The following is a 23639-nucleotide window of genomic DNA, read 5'->3' on the forward strand; positions in this document are numbered from 1 at the left end:
TCTGTACTGTCTCTCTCACAAGATTACTTTATTCCTTTACTATTTTAATGACTTGCTTTTCCATGTCCTTCTTGTGTTCCTGTTGTTGCTGCCTTATTATCTCCTCCATATCCATCTTTTGTTGTTGTTTTCTCTCTCTCTTTCCAACTTTTGACTTACTGACACTAATTCTTTTACTTTGCCAACCTTAATGTCTCCCCCTTGTAAAGCTTTCTTTAATTCCTTGTTCTCTTTCTCGAGTTTCTTTATTTCTTCACAGTACATCTTGTTTACATCAACTATTTTTGCCACCTCTTCTCTCAGTTCCTTGTTTTCTTTATCTCTTTCCATTTCCTTCTTCTTCATCTTTATTATATCACTCGATATCTTTTCACATAGTCACCACACAGCTCTCTCTCTCTCTTCCTTCCACATCTTTATCATCACTGCTGTTACATATTTATTCTCTTATTTACACATTTTTTCTTTAATTTTCCACATTCATTTATTTGTATGAGCTACACTGAGGTCCTCATCCTTGAAACCTTTGAAAACATTTACCGTGCCGGCCATGATCTTCCCTTTTGATATCAATGACAATGTTTATTTTCCACTACTCTCCCATTTTACCCGTTTGGCCACTTCCCAATTTACACTTCACTTCCCCTGCACTCGCACACCACACAATTTCCTATTATGGAGACAGGACTCAAGGTCAGCCCCCCCTGTACAATCAAATCCTTGGTAGATCTTTGGAACTGCTGCGGATGCATCTGATTGGCTGGGCAGTATGCACACGTGTGTGTGTGCTTATACCTAATATATATATAGAGAGAGAGAGAGAGAGAGAGAGAGAGAGAGAGAGAGAGAGAGAGAGAGAGAGAGAGAGAGAGAGAGAGAGAGAGAGAGAGAGAGAGAGAGAGAGAGAGAGAGAGAGAGAGAGAGAGAGAGAGAGAGAGAGAGAGAATCTGTTGCTTTTTCCCCTCTGTATCACGTCTTTCCTCCCTGCCTCACCAACTTGTTTTTGCTTGTCATAGAATTGCATGCTTGTACAAAAATTTGCCTACCTGGAGGCCTCATCCTAGATGTCATGTGAAAGTGTCAGGAAAATACAGAAGCAAATTCTATGTTTGTTCACTTTCCCTCCTCTGTTAAACTTTGCACTTTTCACTCATGAAATATTTTATTGCAAACCTATTTCTATTTTAATTTCACAAAATCTAAATATTCCCCATGATGAGAAGGCTGCATGATTATGCAACATCTGCAGTTTAGGGGTTAATAATTAGTGTTTAATAAGCTTCTGTGTCATATAAGCCATCATATATGTAATTTTGAAAGAAAACCCTCCTGGAAACCTAAAGTATTTGACAAAAACAGTGGATGCAGAAGCTGTAAGCTAATGCAGGATTACATATTCTATAAGTAAAAGAGGCCTGATTAGTGTAGTTTTTTCTTGCATGCATGGAATCCATCTAGATCTTGTGTATAAGGGGTGATAAAACACAGTCTTTCACTTTTAAGAATGCCAAGAGGGGTATTTCTAGAGACTTGTGAACAGTTGCGATAGCAGTGCAACCTCTTTATGCTGTAAACAATGCAAATTGACCCCAAGAAAGAAATGCTTAAAATATGAGAAGTATCTTGCATCAAATTAAATCTATTGGGTGTATAGCAACCCTATATCAGTAATAGATGCAAGATGTCACCAACTCACTGCCAAATCTCAAGGTCACTCAATGCTACAACATGGTTGTTGAGTAGCATTTTTTTTTTTCCATTTTCTATAAGCCCCTTAGAGTGTCTCTATCTTGCCCTTTCAGTGGATAATTGTAAAGTACAGACCAGTGTCATGTAATGATACTGGTGCTATTGCATCACTTTACAAAGCAGAGCAATCAGTGAATGATATTGCACAAAAGACAGGCATTAGAGTGAGGATTGTAAGACATTGGGTTCCCTGCCTTGCAAACACAGATGAGGAAACTATCTCACAAGACAATACTCCAACTATTGTTTTTGTTGTGTTCTATACATACATTTTCAGCACAAACAGCAATGACATGCTTCAATTTCCTGTAGCCCAAGGTATTTTAGTCCATCTTAAGCTTTTTCCAGCATGCTGTAATACAAATTCCTTTTAATATAATAATTAGTACTTGGAACCCAAGGCAACTTACCAGAGTATACAACTCCACCAAAAAGGTCATTCATTATGCTGGCCAAGCCCTCAGCACTCAATGTGCCATGCAGTGCTCCCACAAACACTGTCTTGGCAGGGTCTAGTTGATAGGATGGGCAACGTACATAGTTGCTATCACTGATGATCCATGGAATTATTTGGACCTGCAAGAAACAGCTTGTATCATGTAACTGACAACATTATCATCTTATTCATAAAGTCAACTTCCTCATCCAAATCCTTTTGTAAGAACTGTATGCAGCATCCTATGAAAATAAACATTCAAAAGAGGAAAATCTTACACACTGCTCACTAACTTAGTGGTATGATTCTGGGCTGTCACATAGCCAATTCGAGTTCACACTGCACTCGTGAGAACATCTAAGACCAAGATCTCAGTAATCCTTTCCTGACACACATGCACGCACATACCCAGCATAGTGTGGTGGCCAGCAACCTTGGCTCACAACTGGCAAGGACTGGGTTTTGAGTCCCAGGCATGATGAGGCAAAAGGGTGAGCCTTTTAATGTGCAGCCCCTGTTCACCTACCAGCAAGGAGAGAGAGAGAGAGAGAGAGAGAGAGAGAGAGAGAGAGAGAGAGAGAGAGAGAGAGAGAGAGAGAGAGAGAGAGAGAGAGAGAGAGAGAGAGAGAGAGAGAGAGAGAGAGAGAGAGAGAGAGGAGAGAGAGAGAGAGAGAGAGAGAGAGAGAGAGAGAGAGACTGCAGATTACACACTTTTCCTCATGGGACTGATAACGAGGAGCTCAGTTTAGCTGAAATTACCATCCCAAGACCTCAGGAGCATATACACAAACACACATGTGCTAGCAGATGATACCAGACTACAACCTGTCTATGTGTGCTAGCAGATGATGCCAAGAAACCACAAGCTGGAGGCTATAACCTATGTTATGAATTCAATCAGCTCAGGATATATAGTCAGTGAGTGCTGATCTTCTGTTGAGGTGGCACACGCTTCTCGGGGGAATGCATTTTACTTAAACCCTCCCAGCAAACATAAGAATTGGGCTGGGACAAATTGATTTATTGGCATCTCAAGTGCATCTTTCCTTTTCACTCATGCCCATAACAAGAATGACCAGTATTAAGCAGGTTACCAGTGTCAATGTTCAGTGTCTCTGGTGATGTGTGACCGAGGCTGTTCCCACAGTGAAATGCATAATGCTCTGTTCAGGCTGTGGTGTTTGTAGTGACGAGTGCTAGGCACACCATTCATGGTGATATTCCATCATAGATCTTCACTTGTCAGGCTTGAATGGTGTTGATACAGCAAAACGTGTGAATTTAAAAATGTGAAATTTCCAGAACCACATTAAAAAATCATCAAGAAACACAGTGAATAATAGGCTTTTCACAATCACGGTGGTAGCATCCCTTTAACTCTAATCCGACTCTTATGGCTGGAGGGAAGTGGTGGGGATTTTTTTTATACTTGATCACTGGCCAAAAAAAAAAAAAAAAAAAAGAGACTTTAGTGCCAGTCCCAAAACAGACAACAACATAATCATTGAAAATTTGAAAGATAAGTGTCTTGAAACCTCCCTCTTGAAAGAGTTCAAGTCATAGGAAAGAGGAAATACAGAAGCAGGCAGGGAGTTCAAGTTTACCAGAAAAAGGGATGAATGATTGAGAATACTGGTTAACTCCTGCATTAGAGAGGTGGACAGAGTAGGGATGAGAGAAAGAAAATGCTGTGCAATGAGGCTGCAGGAAGAGGGGGAGACATGCAGTTAACAAGATCAGAAGAGCATGAAAACAGTCATTGAAGATAACAAGAGATGCAACACTGAGGCAATGAGAAAAGAGGCTGAAGACAGTCAGTTAGAGGGAGTTGATAAGACAAAAAGTTTTGATTCCACCCTGTCTAAAATAGCAGTATGAGTGGAACCCCCATACATCTGAAGCATACTCTATATATGCATGGGCAGGTAAGGTCCCTGTACAGAGTTAGGAACTGGGGGGTGAGAAAAACTGATGGAGATGACTCAGACCACATAACTTCATAGAAGCTGTTTTAGCTAAAGATGAGATGTGAAGTTTCCACTTTATATTATAAGTAAAGGAAAGACCAAGGATGTTCAGTGTAGAAGAGGGGGACAGTTGTATCACTGAACAATACTAAGTTTGCTCTGCCCCAATTAGAAACTTTGGAGAGATCAGAAGTCAGGTGTTCTGTGGCTTTCCTGTGTGAATTGTTTATTTCCGGAAGGGTTGGACATCTAGGAAAAGACGTGGAAAAGTGCAGAGTGGTATCATTAATGTAGGAGTGGACAGGACAAGAAGTTTGGTTTAGAAGCTCACTGATGAATAATAGGAGGAGAGTGGATGACTGGGCAGAAACCTGAGGAACACCACTGTTAATAGATTTAAAAGAACAGTGGCCATCTACCACAGCAGTAATAGAACAGTCAGAAAGGAAACTTGGTATGACATTAGAGAGAGAAAGATAGGTGTAGGAGGATAGTTTGAAAATCAAAGCTGTGTGCCAAAAGCTTTTGATGTGTCTAAGGCAACAGCAAAAGTTTCACCAAAATCTCTAAAAGAGGATGACCAAGACTCAGTAAGGAAAGCCGGAAGATCACCAGTAGAGCAGCCTTGACGGAACCCATACTGGAGATCAGATAGAAGGTTGTGAAATGATAGATGTTTAAGAATCTTCCTGTTGAGGATAGATTAAAAAACTTTAGATAGGAAGGAAATTAAAGCAATAGGATGGTAGTCTGAGGGATTAGAAGTCACCTTTTTTAGAAACAGGCTGAATGTAGGCAAACTTAGGCTGAATGTAGGCAAACTTTCAGCAAGAAGGAAAGGTAGATATTGGTAAAGTTGAAAGAGTTTGACTAGGCAAGGTGTGAGCATGTAGGCAGTTTTGGAGAACAATAGGAGGGACCCCATCAGATCCATAAGCCTTCCAAGGGTTTAGGCCAGCTAGGTCATGGAAAACATCATAGCAAAGGATTTTAATGGGTAGCATGAAGTAGTCAGAGGATGGAGGAGAGGAACAAGCCCTGAATAATCCATGGTAGGGATTTTGACATTTTAACAAAAGTTTGAGCAGAGTTCAGCTTTAGAAATTGATGAGATGGCAGTGGTGCTATCAGGCTGAGATAAAGGAGGAAAAGATGAAGAAGCAAAGTTATTGGAGATGTTTTAAGCTAGGTGCCAGAAGTCATGAGGTGAGTTAGATCTTGAAAGATTCTGACACTTTTTATTAATGAAGGAGTTTTGGCTAGTTGGAGAACAGATGGCATGATTTCAGGCAGAAATATAAAGCACACGAGATTCAGCTGAAGGAAGGTTCAAGTACCCTTTGTGGGCTACCTCTCTATCATGTATAGGATGAGAACAAGCTGTGTTAAATCAAAGTTTGAAAGATTTAGGTCGAGAGAAAGAGTGAGGAATGTATGCCTCCATGCCAGATACCTCTGTTATGTGCTCAGTACAAAGAGACGGGTCTCTGACACGAAAGCAGTAGTCATTGGAAGGAAAATCAGCATAATACCTCCTCAGGTCCCCCAATTAGCAGAGGCAAAATGCCAGAGGCACCTCTACTTTGGGGGATTCTGAGGAGGGACTGGAGTGATAGGACAAGATACAGATATGAAATTGTGATTGGAGAGGCCCAACGGAGAAGATATGATAGCAGCATAAGCAGTAGGATTGGACGTTAGGAAAAGGTCAAGAACGTTGGGTATATCTCTAAGACGATCAGGTATATGAGTAGGGTGTTGCACCAGTTGCTCTAGGTCGTGAAGGATAGCAAAGGATGGTCAGTGAAGGGAGAGGAAAGCCAAAGCTGGTGGTGAACACTGAAGTCTCCAAGAATGGAGATCTCCGCAAAACAGAAGAGAATCAGCATATGTTCCACCTCGTAAGTTAAGGATGCCATCACTGTCACTGTGAAAAGAAAATTCCTCACTGCTTCCCTTGACGAATTTTCATATGAGGTTCTGGAAGTTTTGTGTTTTCTAATTCATGTTTTGCTATATGGACACCATTCAAGCCTGACATGTAAAGATCTATGCTTTAATGATGTCACTGTGACTTGTTTGCCTTGCATTCATCCCTACAATAGCCACAAAATGAACAGAGCAAAATACCTTTGAATCCAAGAAAAAAGCTGATTACACATCACCAAAGATGCAAGGAATACAGATTAGTAATTAATGCTCGAGATTGTTGCAATGGGTGAGGGAAGGGGAAAGATGCACTTGAGATGCCAATAAGTCAATTTGTCCAAGCCCATTTTTTTATGGTTGCTGGGCAGGGTTAGAAAAACCCAGGTGTTTTATTTTGTTTTATTTATTTGTTTGTTTATTCATATTTATATGTAAATCAGTTTAATTACGCAATTAAAAAGTAATCTAGAGTGAAACAAAAGGTTTGAAATGCTTTTTTTTTTGTAAAAAGGCACTTTAAAAAAAAGGCCCACTGAGGTGCCAGTCCCCAAACAGTCAAAAATGGGCATCAAAAATTAGATTATAAGTGTCTTGAAACCTCCCTCTTGAAAAATGTCAAGTCACAGGAAGGAGGAAATACAGAAGCAGGCAGGGAGTTCCAGAGTTTACCAGAGAAAAGGGATGAATAATTGAGAATACTGGTTAACTATTGCATTAGAGAGGTGGACAGAATAGGGGTGAGAGAAAGAATAGTCTTGTGCAGCAAAGCCACAGGGGGTAGAGCCATGCAGTTAGCAAGGTCAGAAGAGCAGTTAGCATGAAGATAGTGGTAGATGATAGCAAGAGATGCAACATTGCAGTGATGAGAGAGTGACTGAAGACAGTCAATTAGTGGAGGAGTTGATAAGATAAAAAGCTTTTGATTCCATCCTGTCTAAATGAGTGGTATGACTGGAACCCCATAAATACACATGAAGCATACTTCGTACATGGATGGATAAGGCCCCTATACAGAGTTAGCAGATTGGGAGGGTGAGAAAAACTGGCAGAGACAACTAAGAATGCGTAACTTCATAGAAGCTGTTTTAGCTAGAGATGAGATGTGATGTTCCAGTTTAGATTATATGTAAAGGACAGACCAAGGATGTTCAGTGTAGAAGAAGGGAATAGTCGAGTGTTAATGAAGGGTAGGGATAGTTGCCTGGGAGGTTGTGTTCAGCTAATGGATGGAATTGAGTTTTTGAGGCATTGAACAATACTAAGTTTGCTCTCCCCAATCAGAAATTTTAGAGAGATCATAAGTCAGGCATTCTGCGGCTTCCTCGTGTGAATTATTTCCTGAAGGGTTGGCTGTCAATGAAAAGATGTACAAAAGTACTGGGTGGTATCATCTGTGTAGGAGTGGATAGGACAAGAAGTTTGATTTAGATCATTGATGAATAGTAGGAAGAGCGTAGGTGAGAGGACAGAACCCTGAGGAACACTGCTGTTAACAGATTTAGAAGAACAGTGACCACCTACCACAGCAGCAACAGAATGGTCAGAAAGGAAACGAGATGAAATTACAGGGGGAAGGATACAAGTCTTAGGAGGGTAGTTTGGAAATTAAAGCTTTGCGCCAGACTCTATCAAAAGCTTACAAAAGTTCCACCAAAATCCCTAAATGAGGATGACCAAGACTCAGTAAGGAAAGTCATAAGATCACCAGTAGAGTGGCCTTGACAGAACCCATACTGGTGATCAGATAGGTTGTGAAGTGATAGATGTTTAAGAATCTTCCTATTGAGGATAGATGAAAAAAACATTAGGTAGGCAGGAAATTAAACGAATAGGATGGTAGTTTGAGGGATTAGAACGGTCACCCTTTTTTAGGAATAGGGTGAATATAGGCAAACTTCCAGCAAGAAGGAATGGTAGATATTGACAGAGTTGAAAGAGTTTGACTAGGTGAGGTGTAAGCATGGAGGCACAGATTTGGAGAACAGGAGGGACCCCATCAGGTTCATAAGCCTTCTGATAGTTTAGGGCTAGGGAGGGCATGGAAAACATCACTGTGAAAGATCTTTATGGATAGCATGAAGTAGTCAGAGGGTAGAGGAGATGGAGGAACAAGTCATGAATCATCCAAGGTAGAGTTTTTAGCAAAGGTTTGAGGGAAGAGTTCAACTTTAGAAACAGATGAGACGGCAGTGGTGCCATCAGGTTGAAATAAAGGAGGGAAAGATGAAGATGCAAAGTTATTGAAGATGTTTCTGGCTAGGTGTCAGAAGTAATGAAAGGATTTAGATTTAAAAGATTTTGACACTTTCTATTAATGAAGAACAGACACTTGTTTAAGTCGTGCTGATACAGGTTTGTCTGGTTGGGTCAAGTCTGTTAACATGTGTTGTACAGGAAATGAACGGGTCAGGCTTGAGTACTTTTACATTTTTTATGTACATGTAGACCTTATTTATCAGTATGATATAGAACAAAATTTAGATTTTATAAAATATATAATAAAAAAAATAAATAAAAAATAAAAACACAAAATACCCACTTTTTTTTTTTTTTAATGTCAACCCTGTTGCTGAGAGGCCTTCAGAAAATCGCACTCCCCAAGCAGTGTGTGCCTATGTGACACAAGATTAGTGTTTGCTGACGGTAAAATATTAACTGTCTCATCTCCAAAATTGTTAAGAAGAACTACACTGGACAATTAATAGAACAGAGATAAGATGGGAAAGGGGAAATTTATAGGTCAGTGAGGTATCAAATACACAGAAAAAGAAAAATTTTACAATCATGGAAGATATGATTAATGAAAAAAAGGCCTGTTAACATTTTTTGCAGCCACTTGCACTGCTGGTGAAGTGGAGATATGACTGACACATTAGCTTATACAAGGAAAAATTATGGTTGCCTTCTGAGAAGCAAGTCACAAAATATTATCCTAAGTCTTTTTTGATACAGTGGTACCTTGATATACATCTGCTTTGGAATAAGTCCATCATGGTATACATCCTGTTTTGGTGTGGGGGGAAAAAAAAAAATTTGCTTGGTATACAACCTTTGTTTGGAATATGACTCGTGTGCCAGAACTTGTATGGGTCAAAATGAGTCATGACACCTTGCACTACCCTTGTTTATCTTTGAAGACAAAGTCATGACAACCCAGAAGCACTGTTGCCAGGTTGGCAGGACTCTCCTTCCAAACAATAACATCTCATCCTCCCTTCTCAGCTAGTATGCACTGACTCTTTTCAGCAAGGTAAAGTGAGGTTAAATTTTCATTTATTTCATATACCGTATTTGACATCATATACGACAATTTTTTTTTCATTAAAATAATAACAGATTGACCTGCGTTTTGTGTGTTAATATGAGGCCTCCTGTAGATTTAATTTTGAAATTTCCTTCACCCGTACACCTGAAGATTTACACCATTTGTATTATAGGCAAGGGCCCTATATTATATTTTTCAACCAGAATATGATGTAAGGAAATGTTGAAAATGAAAACGCGGCCCTGTTCAGTGATGCGCCAACTGTGTTGTTGACATCTTAGCAGGTGGGCTGTGTTCTTTGTCTCGCTTACGTGACTAGGCCACTACCTCTGTTTTATTACTGCAGTCATGTAGGATATTTTTATTATTGTGATTGCTGTATTGCTAGCTTGATTTGAATATTACATGGTTAAATACATAAAAAAAACTTTCCTGAATATGCCCGGCTGAAAAGGGGGTGAATCTAATATGCCTGTGCATCTTACATGCCATCAAATATGGTATTGGTATGTATTATAGTATTAAGCAATGTTTAAATTATTTTATGCAACACCATCAGTGTTCTGTATAATAGGCCAATAACTAGGATTTTTTTTCATGGGAATGGATAAATAATTTTCCTTGAATTTCTCGTGTGAAAAATTTGTTTGGTATATGTCCTGTTTGGTAAAAGGCCAAGAATCTTGAATGATTAAGGACATATACCAGGGTACCACTGTATATAGGAAATATGGAAACACCTGTCACATATTCACAACTCCCAGAACTTTTATCACATAGGATGAAATTATTAATTCAAGCAGTGTTAATGCTATACATTTACAGCAACTTGCATACCTCTACTTTGTATGACCATCATGAATTCATGATGGCACTTCACAATGTTTGAAAAATGTAACCCTGAAGTGAGTAAACATTTTCTTTTCATTTTTCTAACTCTATTGTTCCTGTATGTTGCTGGCATTGAATTATCAGATGCAGTCTCAGAATCAGCATATTTCATTATTTTATTGGTATATGACACATAACAATACAAAAATGTACAGGTGCTGATGAGTGACAATAACGTAAAGCTTGCCCGTGTAAAAAAGGAGTGCAGGGAGACAAGGAAAGCAATGATTTCCTTTGAACTGGTAATTCAATCATGTTCTTGATTAGCAGCAATGTCTTGTGAACACCTTGGTAGGCTTAGTTTTCCTAAATCTCTCTCTCTCTCTCTCTGAGTCATTGTAATCCTACTATTGTGTTACAATGATCTTCCTTCTCTCTCTCTCTCTCTCTCTCTCTCTCTCTCTCTCTCCCTTTGTCTTCTAGTTTCATGGGTAGTATGTATACAGAGCTTTGGTGATGAACTTGTCAACCATGATCTTGAACTCAAATGTTCAGTTAAACAGCTGATGTGGGTGGGAGGGTGGCTGGGTAGGTTGTGGAATGGAGGGTGGAAATTCAATGCCATGGCAACTCCCACCTGAAAACACTTCCAATGTAGCCACTCACTCACCTGATCTTTTGAATCATAGTAGCAGGCAATAGTGGGATTACCATGTCTTAGAGAGAGAGAGAGAGAGAGAGAGAGAGAGAGAGAGAGAGAGAGAGAGAGAGAGAGAGAGAGAGAGAGAGAGAGAGAGAGAGAGAGAGAGAGAGAGAGAGAGAGAGAGAAAATATGCCTTCTGTCTCTGGAATGCTGCATATAACCACCTTGCATATCAGTTGAAATTAGTGATTTTTTGTAGTTTTTAATTTTACATATTATGTCAATAAGAGATTGAACCAAGCCAAGCTACTGGACTTAGCACTCACATTATTTCTTTATAGTTTTATTGTGGGATGATGCAGAAGAGAAAGTAGAACACACACACACACACACTGATAACGCTGCCTGACTGTGTGATCACAGTACCCTGTTATCCCTCAGTTATGAATCATATGTTTTTATATTTTTACATGAAATACTGCAGGAAAGACAATAATAACTATTGAAAATATATACCGAAACGCACACACACACAAAATTACACAGGGAAATTTATCGTACAGCTGGCAAGGAGGTGGCCATCGGCAATGAACTCACCGATCACTGATTTTTGTCTGTTGTCATATTGCTTCACAAGCAATTGAAGGAAAAGTATAAAATACCATAGATTAGATCATTTTTATTTGCATATTTTTTACTTGATCATTCCTTATCAAATTTTGATTTCTAAAACTTTCTTGTTTAGAATTTTCTTATTTGGGAAAAATCAGCTAGGGTGGGTTGTTTTTGACCCATGCTGCAGAGAATAGGGATAAGAACAAAGTCAAGGTTCCAGTATGGCACATATAGTGACTCCCTTGGAAACTCTATCAGGAAGGAGTGAATCAGATTATGCAGATCTTGGTTGGAGGTGATGTCTAGGTCTTTGTGATGGAAGATGCTGCTGAGCATGGAAGAGTACCTTCTGATAGGTGACAAGGATAGAGACTTGGGGTGTCAAAGATATAGCAGAAAAGTGGCAATCTTGGGAATGGAGTTTCTTGAAAGGGACCTGCCCTCCTGCTTACACCACCATCAGTAGGCATCCCAGTCAAGTTGATAGACTAGAGAAAGAATGGCATTGGGCACTGGCAATGCAGGAAGCTACACCACATGAGAACCCCTTGTACCATGTGAAGTACTCAACAGTCTCTATGCAGTTAGATGTAGCATGTGAAGATTCAGATGGAGTCTGTGGAAACAAAGTTGAGATCTCTCCTGAGTGGAAATCATCTTGGGACATTGGTCAGGATGTCCAGGTGGTCTGGGAGCCATTCTCTCTGTTGCCAACAAGGAGCTATCAGCATCTTTCTTGTTCCCAGCAACAGTTGTAGCTTGAGAGCCTTCTGTACGAGTGGAAATGGATATAAAGCACATAGGTCCAGGTGGTCCCAGCACAGTATCTATTCTGAGAGCCATAGAATCCAAAAAAGGAGTAAAAGTTTGGCAGGAAGTTCAGGTGAGTGGCAAACAAATCAACCAATGGGCAACTCCACAACTCCCATAGGACTTCACACATCTGCTGGTGGAGGGTCAACTCGGTGCAGACGACCTTGTTGTGTCTGCTCAGTCTATTGGCCAGGACATTTGCATTCCCCATGACATACTGATGAAGCAGGGTAACTTGATGAAGCTCCACCCACCAAAGCACTTGCAGAGCTTCTTAGTTCATTGTAAATAACCTGGTGCTCCCTTCCTTCTGTAAGAAAGACACTGCTGTAGTGTTGTCTGAGAAGATGCCCAATGTCTTTCCCTGTAATAAGTGGGAGAGTTCTTGGAGATCTAGTCTGATGGCTCTGAGTTCCAGCAAGTTGATGGATTCTTCTGTTTCTGGGATGACCACAGGCCTGAAGCTTGGAAGTTCAAGACTGTCAAGCCCCAGCCTTTGTTTGATGCCCCCATGTACAAGAGGAGGTTCAGGGCTGAAACCTACAAAGTCCGCCCTTGGAGGAGACTCCCCCGTCTAAGACCACCTCTGAAGCTTGGTTTGTATGGAGCTGTCCAAAGGAAGATGTGAGTCAACCATCTGGTTCTAGTCCCAATGACAGTGGAGTTGGAACTGAAAGGACCTCATCCATATCTAACCTCCTGGGACCAATGGGGACAGCAAGGACAGGTACCCCAAAAGATGCAGTCAATCCAGAGCTGGGATAGACATCTGGGAGATGAACTCTTATACAAACTGGAGAAGTGTATCTATCCTCTTTTGAGACAGGAAAGCCTTCAAAGTTGCAGAATGGAGGTTCATTCCCAAGTAGAGAGCAGTCTGACTTGGAATCAGATCTGACTATCTTCCTATGACTTGACCCTTTTATGGGACTGGTATTTCAATGGGCATTTTTTTTCTTGGATTTTTTGTTGCCCTTGGCCAGTGTCCTTCCTACATAAAAAAAAAAAAATAAAAAAAATAATAAAACTAACCATAAAGTGTAGGTCTAGACAGTGTCAGAAGAGTGTCCTTTGACCAGAACGTTTCCTCTTTGGTTGGGGAGAGGATGAGCCAGTCATTCAGGGAGCAAAGCATCCAGACCTTTATAGCATGCATCCATCCTGAGATGGGAGCCATAATCTGTGTCAAGATCTGAGGAGCTGTGGAAATGCCAAAGCAGAGCACCCTGAATACCCTCCATACAAAACAGATATTTGTGAGACTGAGGGCATACCAGAATGTTAAATTAAGCTTCCTGCAGATTCAATGAAACCATCCTATCATTCTTCCTGAGGGAATGAAGGACTGAACTGAAAGTTTCCATCTTGAACAGAGTCCTGTGGACAAACCTGTTGAGCAGTAACAAGTTTATCACATGGAGCCATGCTCCTGAGGCCTTCTGCACCGCAAACAGACATCTGTAGAATCCTGAATCCCAGGAAGCCAGTTACATTGTGCCCCTGGCAAGAAGCAGCAGAACCTCCTGATCAAAGGCAAGTCCCCATGTGAAATTGCTGGTATAGCTTGTTGAAATGCTGATTGGCAGTAGGGTGACAAGAGGAACTTAATAGCCATCCTGCAAGACCATCACCACCCAAGCCTCTGTCCCTAGGGATTGTAACACTTCACTTTCAGATCAGACAGACAGCTGATGGAGGAGTCAAAGGACATGACTCCTACCTCTTGAAAGCCCAGCCCCTACCTCTGCCCCTAGAGGAAGAGTGAGAGACCTTGGGAGCTCTCTACCTTTTTCTTTCTGACTTCTCCTCTACCCCTCCCTCTATCGCGACACCGTAGATGTGAACAAAGACAAGATGTGGTGCTGTGTATGCTGAATGTGAAAATCTCTAAAGTGCTTATGTGTATTTCAATCTATGAATGCTTTGATTATGTACTAGTTATGTATGTATATGGTAACACAATGATACAGATAATAAGTTGCCAAGAGCAGGATTCAGTCCAGAGAAACTGCAGTGGTAAATCAGGACACTTATAAGAAAACATGTCTGACATCAACCTCCAAACTTCCCCAACCTCAGGGCCATCAGCCTCATCACTACAGGAATCATTATCATCACTGTCATCCATGTCTGGGATATATTCATCCATCTCTGAGGGAGGTTCTGCCCTAAAGCATCAGAAATGCAGGGATGCACATGTTGTGTGTGTGTGTGTGTGTGTGTGTGTGTGTGTGTGTGTGTGTGTGTGTGTGTGTGGTCTCCTTTTCTTGGGCAAAACTTGAAGGGTGGAGATCTTTATGTCAGAGACCATGGCCTGTGTCCCTCTGTCAGAACTCTGCTCCAGCAGTACATGCTCTCTGTCCTCAGAGATGTACTCCCAGTCCATGGGTGAGATCATCAGGCACCTCTTGTCCTCAGGAAGGAAGGATGGAGGGAGGAGCAAAGAAGGAATTCTCTCTGACAGCAGACTCAGTTGCACTGTGAGCTTCTCTGATGAATGTTCCATGGAGCAGTTCAGAGCTCTGAACATTTGGTCTAACAGGCTGGGGGTGCCTTTGGGAAAAAAATTTTATTCACTGAGGAATTTCCCAATAGTGCTAACAACCTAGAACTCCAAATACTGGACATTGTGCAAGGAACAGGAGGAGGATTCAAGGTGCAGCATGTCATGCTTGGAGAAAAGAAGGGTGGTCCCCAAAAAGAGACTTTTCACCTTTAGAAAGGATGGAGGAGAAGGAAAGATTGACCTTGGATGGCTGTCCTTTAGAAGAGTCGCTAGACATCTGGCAAGGCTGCATCCTCTTAAACAGGGTGGATGGTAATGTATATGTTCTCTTGTCTTCAAGGCAATCATGCACCCCTGCCTCCATCTCCTTGGTAATGACCAGAAGGTTGTCTACCCATTTCAGGATGTGTTTAGGAAACTCAGCAGAGATCCCCCATCCCTTGAACCTTCTCAAAGAGGACTTGAGCCCATCTAGAAGGCAAATCTGGGATGCCTCTGGACTCAGGGAAGTGTGTGAGCAGATAGTCCAATATATATGTCTAACTGCAACCTAACCAATCATCACCAAGTGCCCAAAGATGAGATGACAAGCACACATTTATCTTTCCTTACTTAAATGCCTGATTAGAAGCTGACAAAATAATAATAATATAATTACAAAATAAAATGAATACTCCAAGAGTATAAAATAAAGTGATGTTGTCATTGTCTCAACAACTGAGCACTGCACTTATCATCAAATAAGCTTTTTTTTTCTTTTTATGTAGGAAGGACACCAGCCAAGGAAAAAAAAAAAAAAAAAAAAAAAAAAAAAAAAAAAAAAAAAAAAAGCCCACTGAGATACCTGTCCCTGAATAGTGTCCGAAGCAGTAGTCAAAAATTGAAGGATAAGTGTCTTGAAGCCACCCTCTTGAAAAAATTCAAGTCATAGGAAGATGGAATTACAGAAGCAGGCAGGGAGATCCAGAGTTTTCCAGAGAAAGGAATGAATGATTGAGAATACTGGTTAACTCTTGCATTAGAGGGGTGGACAGAATAGGAGTGAAAGAACAGTCTTGTGCAGTGAGGCTGCAGGAGGGGAGACATGCAGTTAGCAAGATCAGAAGAGCAGTTAGCATGAAAACAGCAGTAGAAGATAGCCAGTGAGGCAAGGAGAAAGAAGGAGGATCATATTAACGTATGTGCCACTGAAGACTAATACATGGAGGCTGGAGGATCACAACGAAATGCAAAACGAAGTGTTGAAGTGCCTAGACAACATATAAGGAAGGACAGTAGAATACTACTAGTGGGAGACTTTAACTGCAAAAAATGTAAGCTGAGAAGAGATGGAAGTTAATGGAAATGGTGGACCGTGGAGTGAAGAAATGCTACAGTTAGCTATGGTGAATACAATGGACCAATGGGTGGAGGAATTTACAAGATACAGAGGGGAGGAGGAGCCATCTATGCTAGACCTAGTATTCACAAAAAAAACCGCAGCCCAGTCCAACCATTAAATACTTAAGCCCAATGGCAAAAAAAGTGACCATGTAGTGTTAGAGGTGGTACTGCAAGACTGGGAGGTTCTACCATGTAAGGAGGATTATAAAAAATGGGAGACAATCACGCAAAGACAAATTTTACAGAGTTAAGAAAATTCTTTGAGAGTATTGATTGGAAGGGACTTATGGAAGGCAAGACAATGAAAGGCAAGAAATATGAAACATTCCTGAAAAGTACAACGAGAGTGTGCAGAAGTATGTACCTGTATATAAAGTAAGGAGGAGCAAACATATTTGGTATAATGCCAGATGTGCAAAAGCTAAGAAGAGAAAGGATATAGCTTGGAAGAAACTGAAGAAACAAAGAAATTAAAATAATAGAGAGCAGTATAAGGAAGCAAGGAATTAGTACATTAGTATAAGAAGAGGAGGAGAAACAGTTTGAAAAGGATGTGGTAAAGAAATGCGAAGAGCCCAAGCTTTTTTACAGATATATCAATGGAAAGGCAACAAGCAGAGAAAGCATTGACAAAATAGTAAAGGAAGGATATATCAAACAGTGATGGGGAAGTGATGAGTGAAATTATGAATGAAAGTTTCAGGTCTGTGTTCAGTGTGGAAGTGGATTTTACAGAACCAAAATGAGGTAGTGGCAGTGTGTGGCAGGGGGGTTACAGGAAGTCTTGGTGCAAAAACATGAAATTGGCCAATTGTTAGAGAAGTTGATGTCAGGAAAGCAACTGGAGCCTGATGGAGTGTCAGGTTGGACATTAAAGGAATGTAGAGAACAAGTGGTGGAGCCAAATTAGGATGTGATTAACAGCTCACTGATAGAGGGAAGAGTACCAAGAGAATGGAAGAGAGCAAATATAGTGCAAATATACAAAAGAGGAAAGAGGACTGAGCCAGTAAATTATCGACTGGTGTCGCTAACTAGTGTTGTGGGCAAGAGCTGTGAAATACTTATCAAGGAAAAGTGGGTGAAATACTTGGAAGAGAACAAAGTTATAACAAATAGTCAATTTGGTTTCAGAAAAGGAAGGTCACGTGTGACAAGTTTACCAAGTTTCTATACAAGAGTAATAGATGAAGTACAAAACAGAGATGGGTGGGTAGATGCAGTGTACTTGGACATCAAAAAAAGCTTTTGATAAAGTTCCACATTGTGGAAGATGGAACATATAGGAGGACTGAGAGGGACAATGCTAAAATAGATGAGAGACTACTTAAAGGAAAGAGAAATGAGAACTGTGATCAGGGACACCTGTTCAAGTTGGAGTAATGTAACAAGTGGAGTACCACAGGGGTGAGTGTTAGCACCCATTATGTTCCAAATATACAGCAATGATATGCAGGAAGGTTTGACCAGTTATATTAATCTGTTTGCTGATGATGCAAACAGTTTGTATCTCTCCATATCTTTACCTCAATTTTCTCCCCCACCCCTCCCCTTTCCTCTCACTCTATATCTTTATGTCCTATCTTCTCCTTTATCTGCCTACCTCCCTCTTTCCTCATCCATTATGACACCACAGATGTAAACAGAGACAAGTGATGTGGTGATGCACATACTAAATGTGAAAACTTCTAATGGGCTTTTATTGTGTATTTCAATCTATGGGTTTTTCATGTATATAAATATGCATACATATAAATATATATGGTAACCTACCCCCCCTCTCTCTCTCTACCTTTTTCTTTCTGACTTCTCCTCTACCCTTCCCTCTATCGCGACACCGTAGATGTGAACAACGACAAGATGTGGTGCTGTGTATTTTGAATGTGAAAATCTCTAAAGTGCTTATGTGTATTTCAATCTATGAATGCTTTGATTATGTACTAGTTATGTATGTATATGGTAACACAATGATACAGATAATAAGTTGCCAAGAGCAGGATTCAGTCCAGAGAAACTGCAGTGGTAAATCAGGACACTTATAAGAAAACATGTCTGACATCAACCTCCAAACTTCCCCAACCTCAGGGCCATCAGCCTCATCACTACAGGAATCATCATCATCACTGTCATCCATGTCTGGGATATATTCATCCCTGCTACTGTGAGGAAAATCATCCATAATGTATGGATAACATACTCTCATAATAGCATCAAAGAGTCACCCCACCTCCACTAGCATGGAGAACTGCCATATGGATGATACTGAAATTATTTATTGTTTTATAAATGACTGGCAATTGAAGCAGGGTGGAGCCAGACTGACTGAGGCACTCAAAAGTCACTCCACTCTGCCTGAACCAGGAAATGGGATTTCAAACTCTCAATGTGTTGAACTCACAGCAGTGATGCAGCTGGTTTGTTATTGGATGGCTGTATAGGTGAGCAATGATACACCCTGTCCATCACTATAGTGAAGGGGTTAAAGAAATTAACTCAGATGCGAGATTTATGATGGATATTGAGTGATTTCCATCAAAATGTCAAAACACTGCAGTATGAGGAGAAGTGATTTACAACAATGTCCCTGCCCTTTTGAAGTTAAGAGGAAGTAATGTAGAACTAATTAGGAGCTGGTCAAAAGTGTAGAGGTTGGAGTTTGTTACTGAGTGCAGCTCTACAAATACAGATCTTGAAAGTATGAATTAGTTTGCTGTAAATTTTTTACTTTTCTACATAAACTTGGTTTAAAATTTATAAACATGCTACAGTAGTACCTTAGTATACATCCTTAATCCATTCCAGATCCTTGATTTGTAACACAAACAGGATGTATACTAAATAAATTTTTCCCAAAAGAAATAAAAGGAAAATGATTAATCCATTCTCATGAAAAAAAAAAATCCTATTGTTACTGGCATATTATACAGTACATTGATGGCATTGCATGAAGTAATTTAAAACACTGCTTAATACTAAAACACATATTGTATCTGATGGCATACAAGATGCAAAGGCGTATAAGATGCACCCCCATTTTAGCAGGGCATATTCAGGATTTTTTTTTTTATGTATTTAAGCATTTAATGTTTAAAACAAGCAAGCAGTACAGCTGAACAAAAAACAAGTAATCACAACAGTAAAAATATCCTACATGATTGCAGAAATAAAAAAGAGGTAGTGGCCAAGTCATGGAGGAGAGGCACTTTTTTTTTTTCATGTAGGAGGGACACCAGCCAAGGGCAACAAAAATTTAAAAGCCCACTGAGATGCCAGTCCCTAAATAGGGCCTAAAGTGGTAGTAAAAAAAACTGAGGGATAAGCATCTTGAAATCTCCCTCATGAAGGAATTCAAATCATAGGAAGGTGGAAATACAGAAACATGCAGGAAGTTCCAGAGTTTACAAAAGAAAGGGATGAATAATTGGGAATACTGGTTAACTCTTGCATTAGAGAGGTGGACAGAACAGGGGTGAGAAAAAGAAGAAAGTCTTGTGCAAAGAGGCTGTGGGAGAAGGGGAGGCATGCAGTTAGCAAGATCAGAAGAGCAGTTAGCATGAAAATAGTGGTAGAAGATAGCGAGAGATGCAACATTGTGGCAATGAGTAAGAGGCTAAAGACAGTTAGTTTGAGGAGAGGAGTTGATAAGATGAAAAGCTTTTGATTCCACCCTGTCTAAAAGAGTGGTACGAGTGAAATCCCCCACAGACATGTGAAGCATACTCCATACATGGATGGATAAGACCCTTGTACAGAGTTAGCAGCTGAGGGGGGGGTGAGAAAAGCTGGCAGACACATCTCAGAATGCCTAACTTCACATAAGCTGTTTTAGCTAGAGATGAGGTGTGAAATTTCCAGTTTAGATTATAAGAAAAGGACAGACCAAGGATGTTCAGAGTAGAAGAGGGGGACAGCTGAGTGTTCAGTGTTCAGCTTGGGTTCAGGTGGAGTCTATGCACTGGGCAGAGGGGCCCTCACTCCTGATGGTGAGATTGGTCACAGGGTTGTGGCACCTGCAAAGGTGCCCAGCCAAGCCCCAGCAGATGATGTGGATGCTTGTCCAGGTGCTGCTTCCACAGCTGCTCTACCCTATACTTCACTCTGAGGTGAAAAAGTCCAGCCTGCAAAGGATGGATCAGGAGACGTGGAAGTTCATCAGATCGGCCCTCCATCTCCCCGCCTGTCAGGTATTTTCATGCAGGGGTCAAAGATAGTGGTCTTCGTGTAACTTCATTCCTTACACGGATCCTGTGCTTCAGGCACAACTTACTGTCGAGACTGGCTGGTACTGAAGACCAGTCACTTAGAAGTGTTGCTAGGAAGCACTGCTCCAGCCCCCACAGGTCTTCCCCCTCATCCCGGAGGGAGGAGGAAAGAGCACTTTGGTGAAATGCTATGGTTGTCCCATGACGCCAAGGGACTGGAGGGCTGCATGCAGACTCCAGTCTTGTCCGTGTGGGGTAGGGGACGGTACTGCCCTCATGCATGGAGGGACCTACATGCAGGCAATCAAGTTGCATGGTAATGTTGCTAATGCAGGTCTGAAGCGCAAGGGGGCGCCAAAGGGATGCAGTCAACTGCGACCTTTGCTACGGCAACAGGCTGGAAAACCTGGGGCACATCCTCCAGCAGTGCCTGGCCACTGCAGGGGCGCAGTTGGCAAGACATAATGGTCTTTTGGTAAAGTACATCTCCTCCCTCCAGTGGATAAGACACCAGGCCCGTTGCGTGCCGGCAGTCCTGACTGTTGCTGGTGTCAGGTACCCCGACATCATCTGCTGGAAGGGAAGCATATTGCATGTGATCAAAGTCCAGGTTGTGGCAGATGCAGTGGCTGGTAGCCTGGACATGGCACATGCAAGAAAAGTGGCATAATACAACTTGCCATGCATTCGAGCCTATGTGGAGGCTATCACTGGTAGTCCCCCAATCTTCTCGTCATTTTACAATGAGTTGGAGGAGGTCCTCACCCTCCTTTCCATGAATGCCTGGGCCAGCCTAAGACTACCTAAATTAGCCCTTAAGCTGATGGTGGTTCATTTGCTGGAGGGAGGTGTGAGGATATATCAGTGTCACCGCCAGACCTCAGGGGCGAGAGTGAGGCGGGCGTGATGGGTGCTCGCCCAGTTGAGGGGTAGAGGGCCAAGCCCTCGCAGGGCTCTCTAGGCTAGAGACCTGCCTCCAAATACAAATATGATCACTGACTGGCTCCAGTTTCCCTCCCTGCCTGTTGTGTGTGCTGAAGCTGTGCCCAAGACGATCGCCACCCTGTCTTCTCTTGAGCTCCTAATGCTGTTATGTGCTGAAGCCATGCCCAAGATGATCACCACTTTGTCTCCTGTTGGGCTCCAGATGCATATATACAATCACCACCCAAAATTTTAAATGCTGATATATATGTACCTGTGAGTACATAGAAAAATGTAATGTTTCCATCATGCAATGTCTCTAATCAGATGTATGACTCTTTGTCTCTGTATATGTAAAACAATCACTACAATAAAGTGTAACTACTTAAGCTTTTGGTTGGGTAAGGAAGACTAGTGCCTTGTGGCCTTGACAGAACCCATACTGGCAATCAGAAAGAGGTTGTGAAGTGATAGATGTTTAAGAATCTTCCTGTTGAGGATAGATTAAGAAAACTTTAGATAGACAAAAAATTAAAGCAATAGGATGGCAGTCTGAGGGATTAGAATGGTCACCCTTTTTAGGAACAGGCTGAATGTAGGCAAACTTCCAGCAAAAAGGAAAGGTAGTTGTTCACAGACTGAGTTGAAAGAGTTTGACTAGGCAAGGTGCAAGCATGGAGGTGCAATTTAACTATGCATCCCAGCTGCTGAGATGTCAACAACACACTTGGCACATCACTAAACTGGGCTGTGTTTTAATTTTCAACATTTCCATAAATCATATTCTGGCTGAAAAATATGATATAGCATTCTTGCCTATAATACAGTGCTGTAAATCTTCAGGTGTATGGGTAAAGGAAATTTCAAAATTAAATCTATAGGAGGCCTCACATTCACATATAAGATGCAGGGCGATTTTTTTTGGCCATTTTTATGAAAAAAGGTGTGTCTTATATGGCGTCAAATACAGTAAGTACAAATGCATTAGATGAAATAAATGAAAATTTAACCACACTTTATCTTGCTGAGAAGAGTTGATTGCCTACTAGGATGGTGCTAAGAAGGGAGATGTTATTGTTTGGATGAAGAGTCCCCTTCCAACAAAACATCAGGATTCTGAAATTCTGGTGTTTTTTTACTTTTCTGTCTGTCTTCCCTACTTGAACCTGGTTGAGGCTCACCAACCTGGCAACACTGCTTGTGGGCAGATATCACTTTATCTTGAGAAGTACACAAGGGTAGCATGTGGTGTTGAGACTCATTTTGACCCATACGAGTTTTAGCAAGTGAGTTGTATTCCAAACAAAGCTCGTATACCAAGCAAATTTTCTCGTGTCCAAACAGGATGTATACCAAGTTGTACTTCCAAAGCAGACTTATACCAAGCTCACCAACAGAGATAGAACTAAGCTTATTATACCCCAGAAAACTAATAGGAATGGTCTCTCACCTCTTTTTGACGTATGCGACGTGATGATATCTTGTAGTAATGGTTTCCTCCAAAAGTGAAGTCTTGGCTACAAGCTGCAAGCAATGCCTTGACCTAGGCATAGAAATATACACATTAAGATAGATGAAAATCAACACAAACCACAAAATCCTTTCTTTAAAGGGGATGTCTCTTTGAGAAATAAAAAAAATATAAATTATATGAACTCTTGTGAAAAAAATACTATTTCCCATCATATAAGATGCACCTATAATTTGGCAGGGGATATAAAGAAAAAATAAAATAAGCCCCACTTTTCCCTGAACTTCATAGTCTGCCCCTCAATCAGGCTTTGGTCCAAGTTGCAGCTCAAACCAACACAGAAGAGTAGACCCCGAGTGGCTGTCAACTTGAAATGGTAAATGAAACATTCCCTGTGCATGTTAAGGTTGTGCGTGCAGCCGTGTTTTGTGGTAAGTGCATGAAGCATAACTAGCTAAGGCCACTTTCTTCATACAAATTATGGCTATGACTTTAGCATAAAGCTGTTCATTACCTTAATAAATTTACCATGAATTTTATTCACACATTGACTGATGTGCTTCATAGTTACAACAATCGGCTTTTATGTTTTAGCATTATTTTGAGTCATAATCATTATCTTGTAATTTTTAGTATCATTTTCTAAATATATATATAAACATATATATTTCATTCTGGGGTAAAACAGTGGTGTTTAGGTGTCATTCTAGTACCAGTAAACATAACCCACAGGCCTATCCAAAACTAACCATTGTGGTATAAGACACTGATTTTTAAAGCAGTGTTTATGGAGAGAGAGAGAGAGAGAGAGAGAGAGAGAGAGAGAGAGAGAGAGAGAGAGAGAGAGAGAGAGAGAGAGAGAGAGAGAGAGAGAGAGAGAGAGCACCTTATATGGCAGGAAGTAT

At 40.9% G+C, this 23639-nt stretch overlaps 1 protein-coding gene across 3 annotated transcripts in view; it reads right to left on the minus strand.

Moving 5' to 3' along the window:
• The window catches only part of LOC135113197 (cytoplasmic polyadenylation element-binding protein 1-B-like), a 272466-nt gene that overhangs the window by 53050 nt on the left and 195777 nt on the right, over window positions 1–23639 (minus strand). For all 3 annotated transcript variants that reach the window (XM_064028329.1, XM_064028331.1, XM_064028328.1), the window contains 2 exons: window positions 22714–22806; window positions 2160–2325 (listed from right to left, as the gene is read on the minus strand). In XM_064028329.1, the coding sequence (XP_063884399.1) occupies window positions 2160–2325; window positions 22714–22806 (259 nt within the window). The remainder of the gene's footprint in view (window positions 1–2159; window positions 2326–22713; window positions 22807–23639) is intronic.

The sequence above is a fragment of the Scylla paramamosain genome, chromosome 25 (assembly GCF_035594125.1).
Source record: "Scylla paramamosain isolate STU-SP2022 chromosome 25, ASM3559412v1, whole genome shotgun sequence".
Lineage (NCBI taxonomy): Eukaryota > Metazoa > Arthropoda > Malacostraca > Decapoda > Portunidae > Scylla > Scylla paramamosain.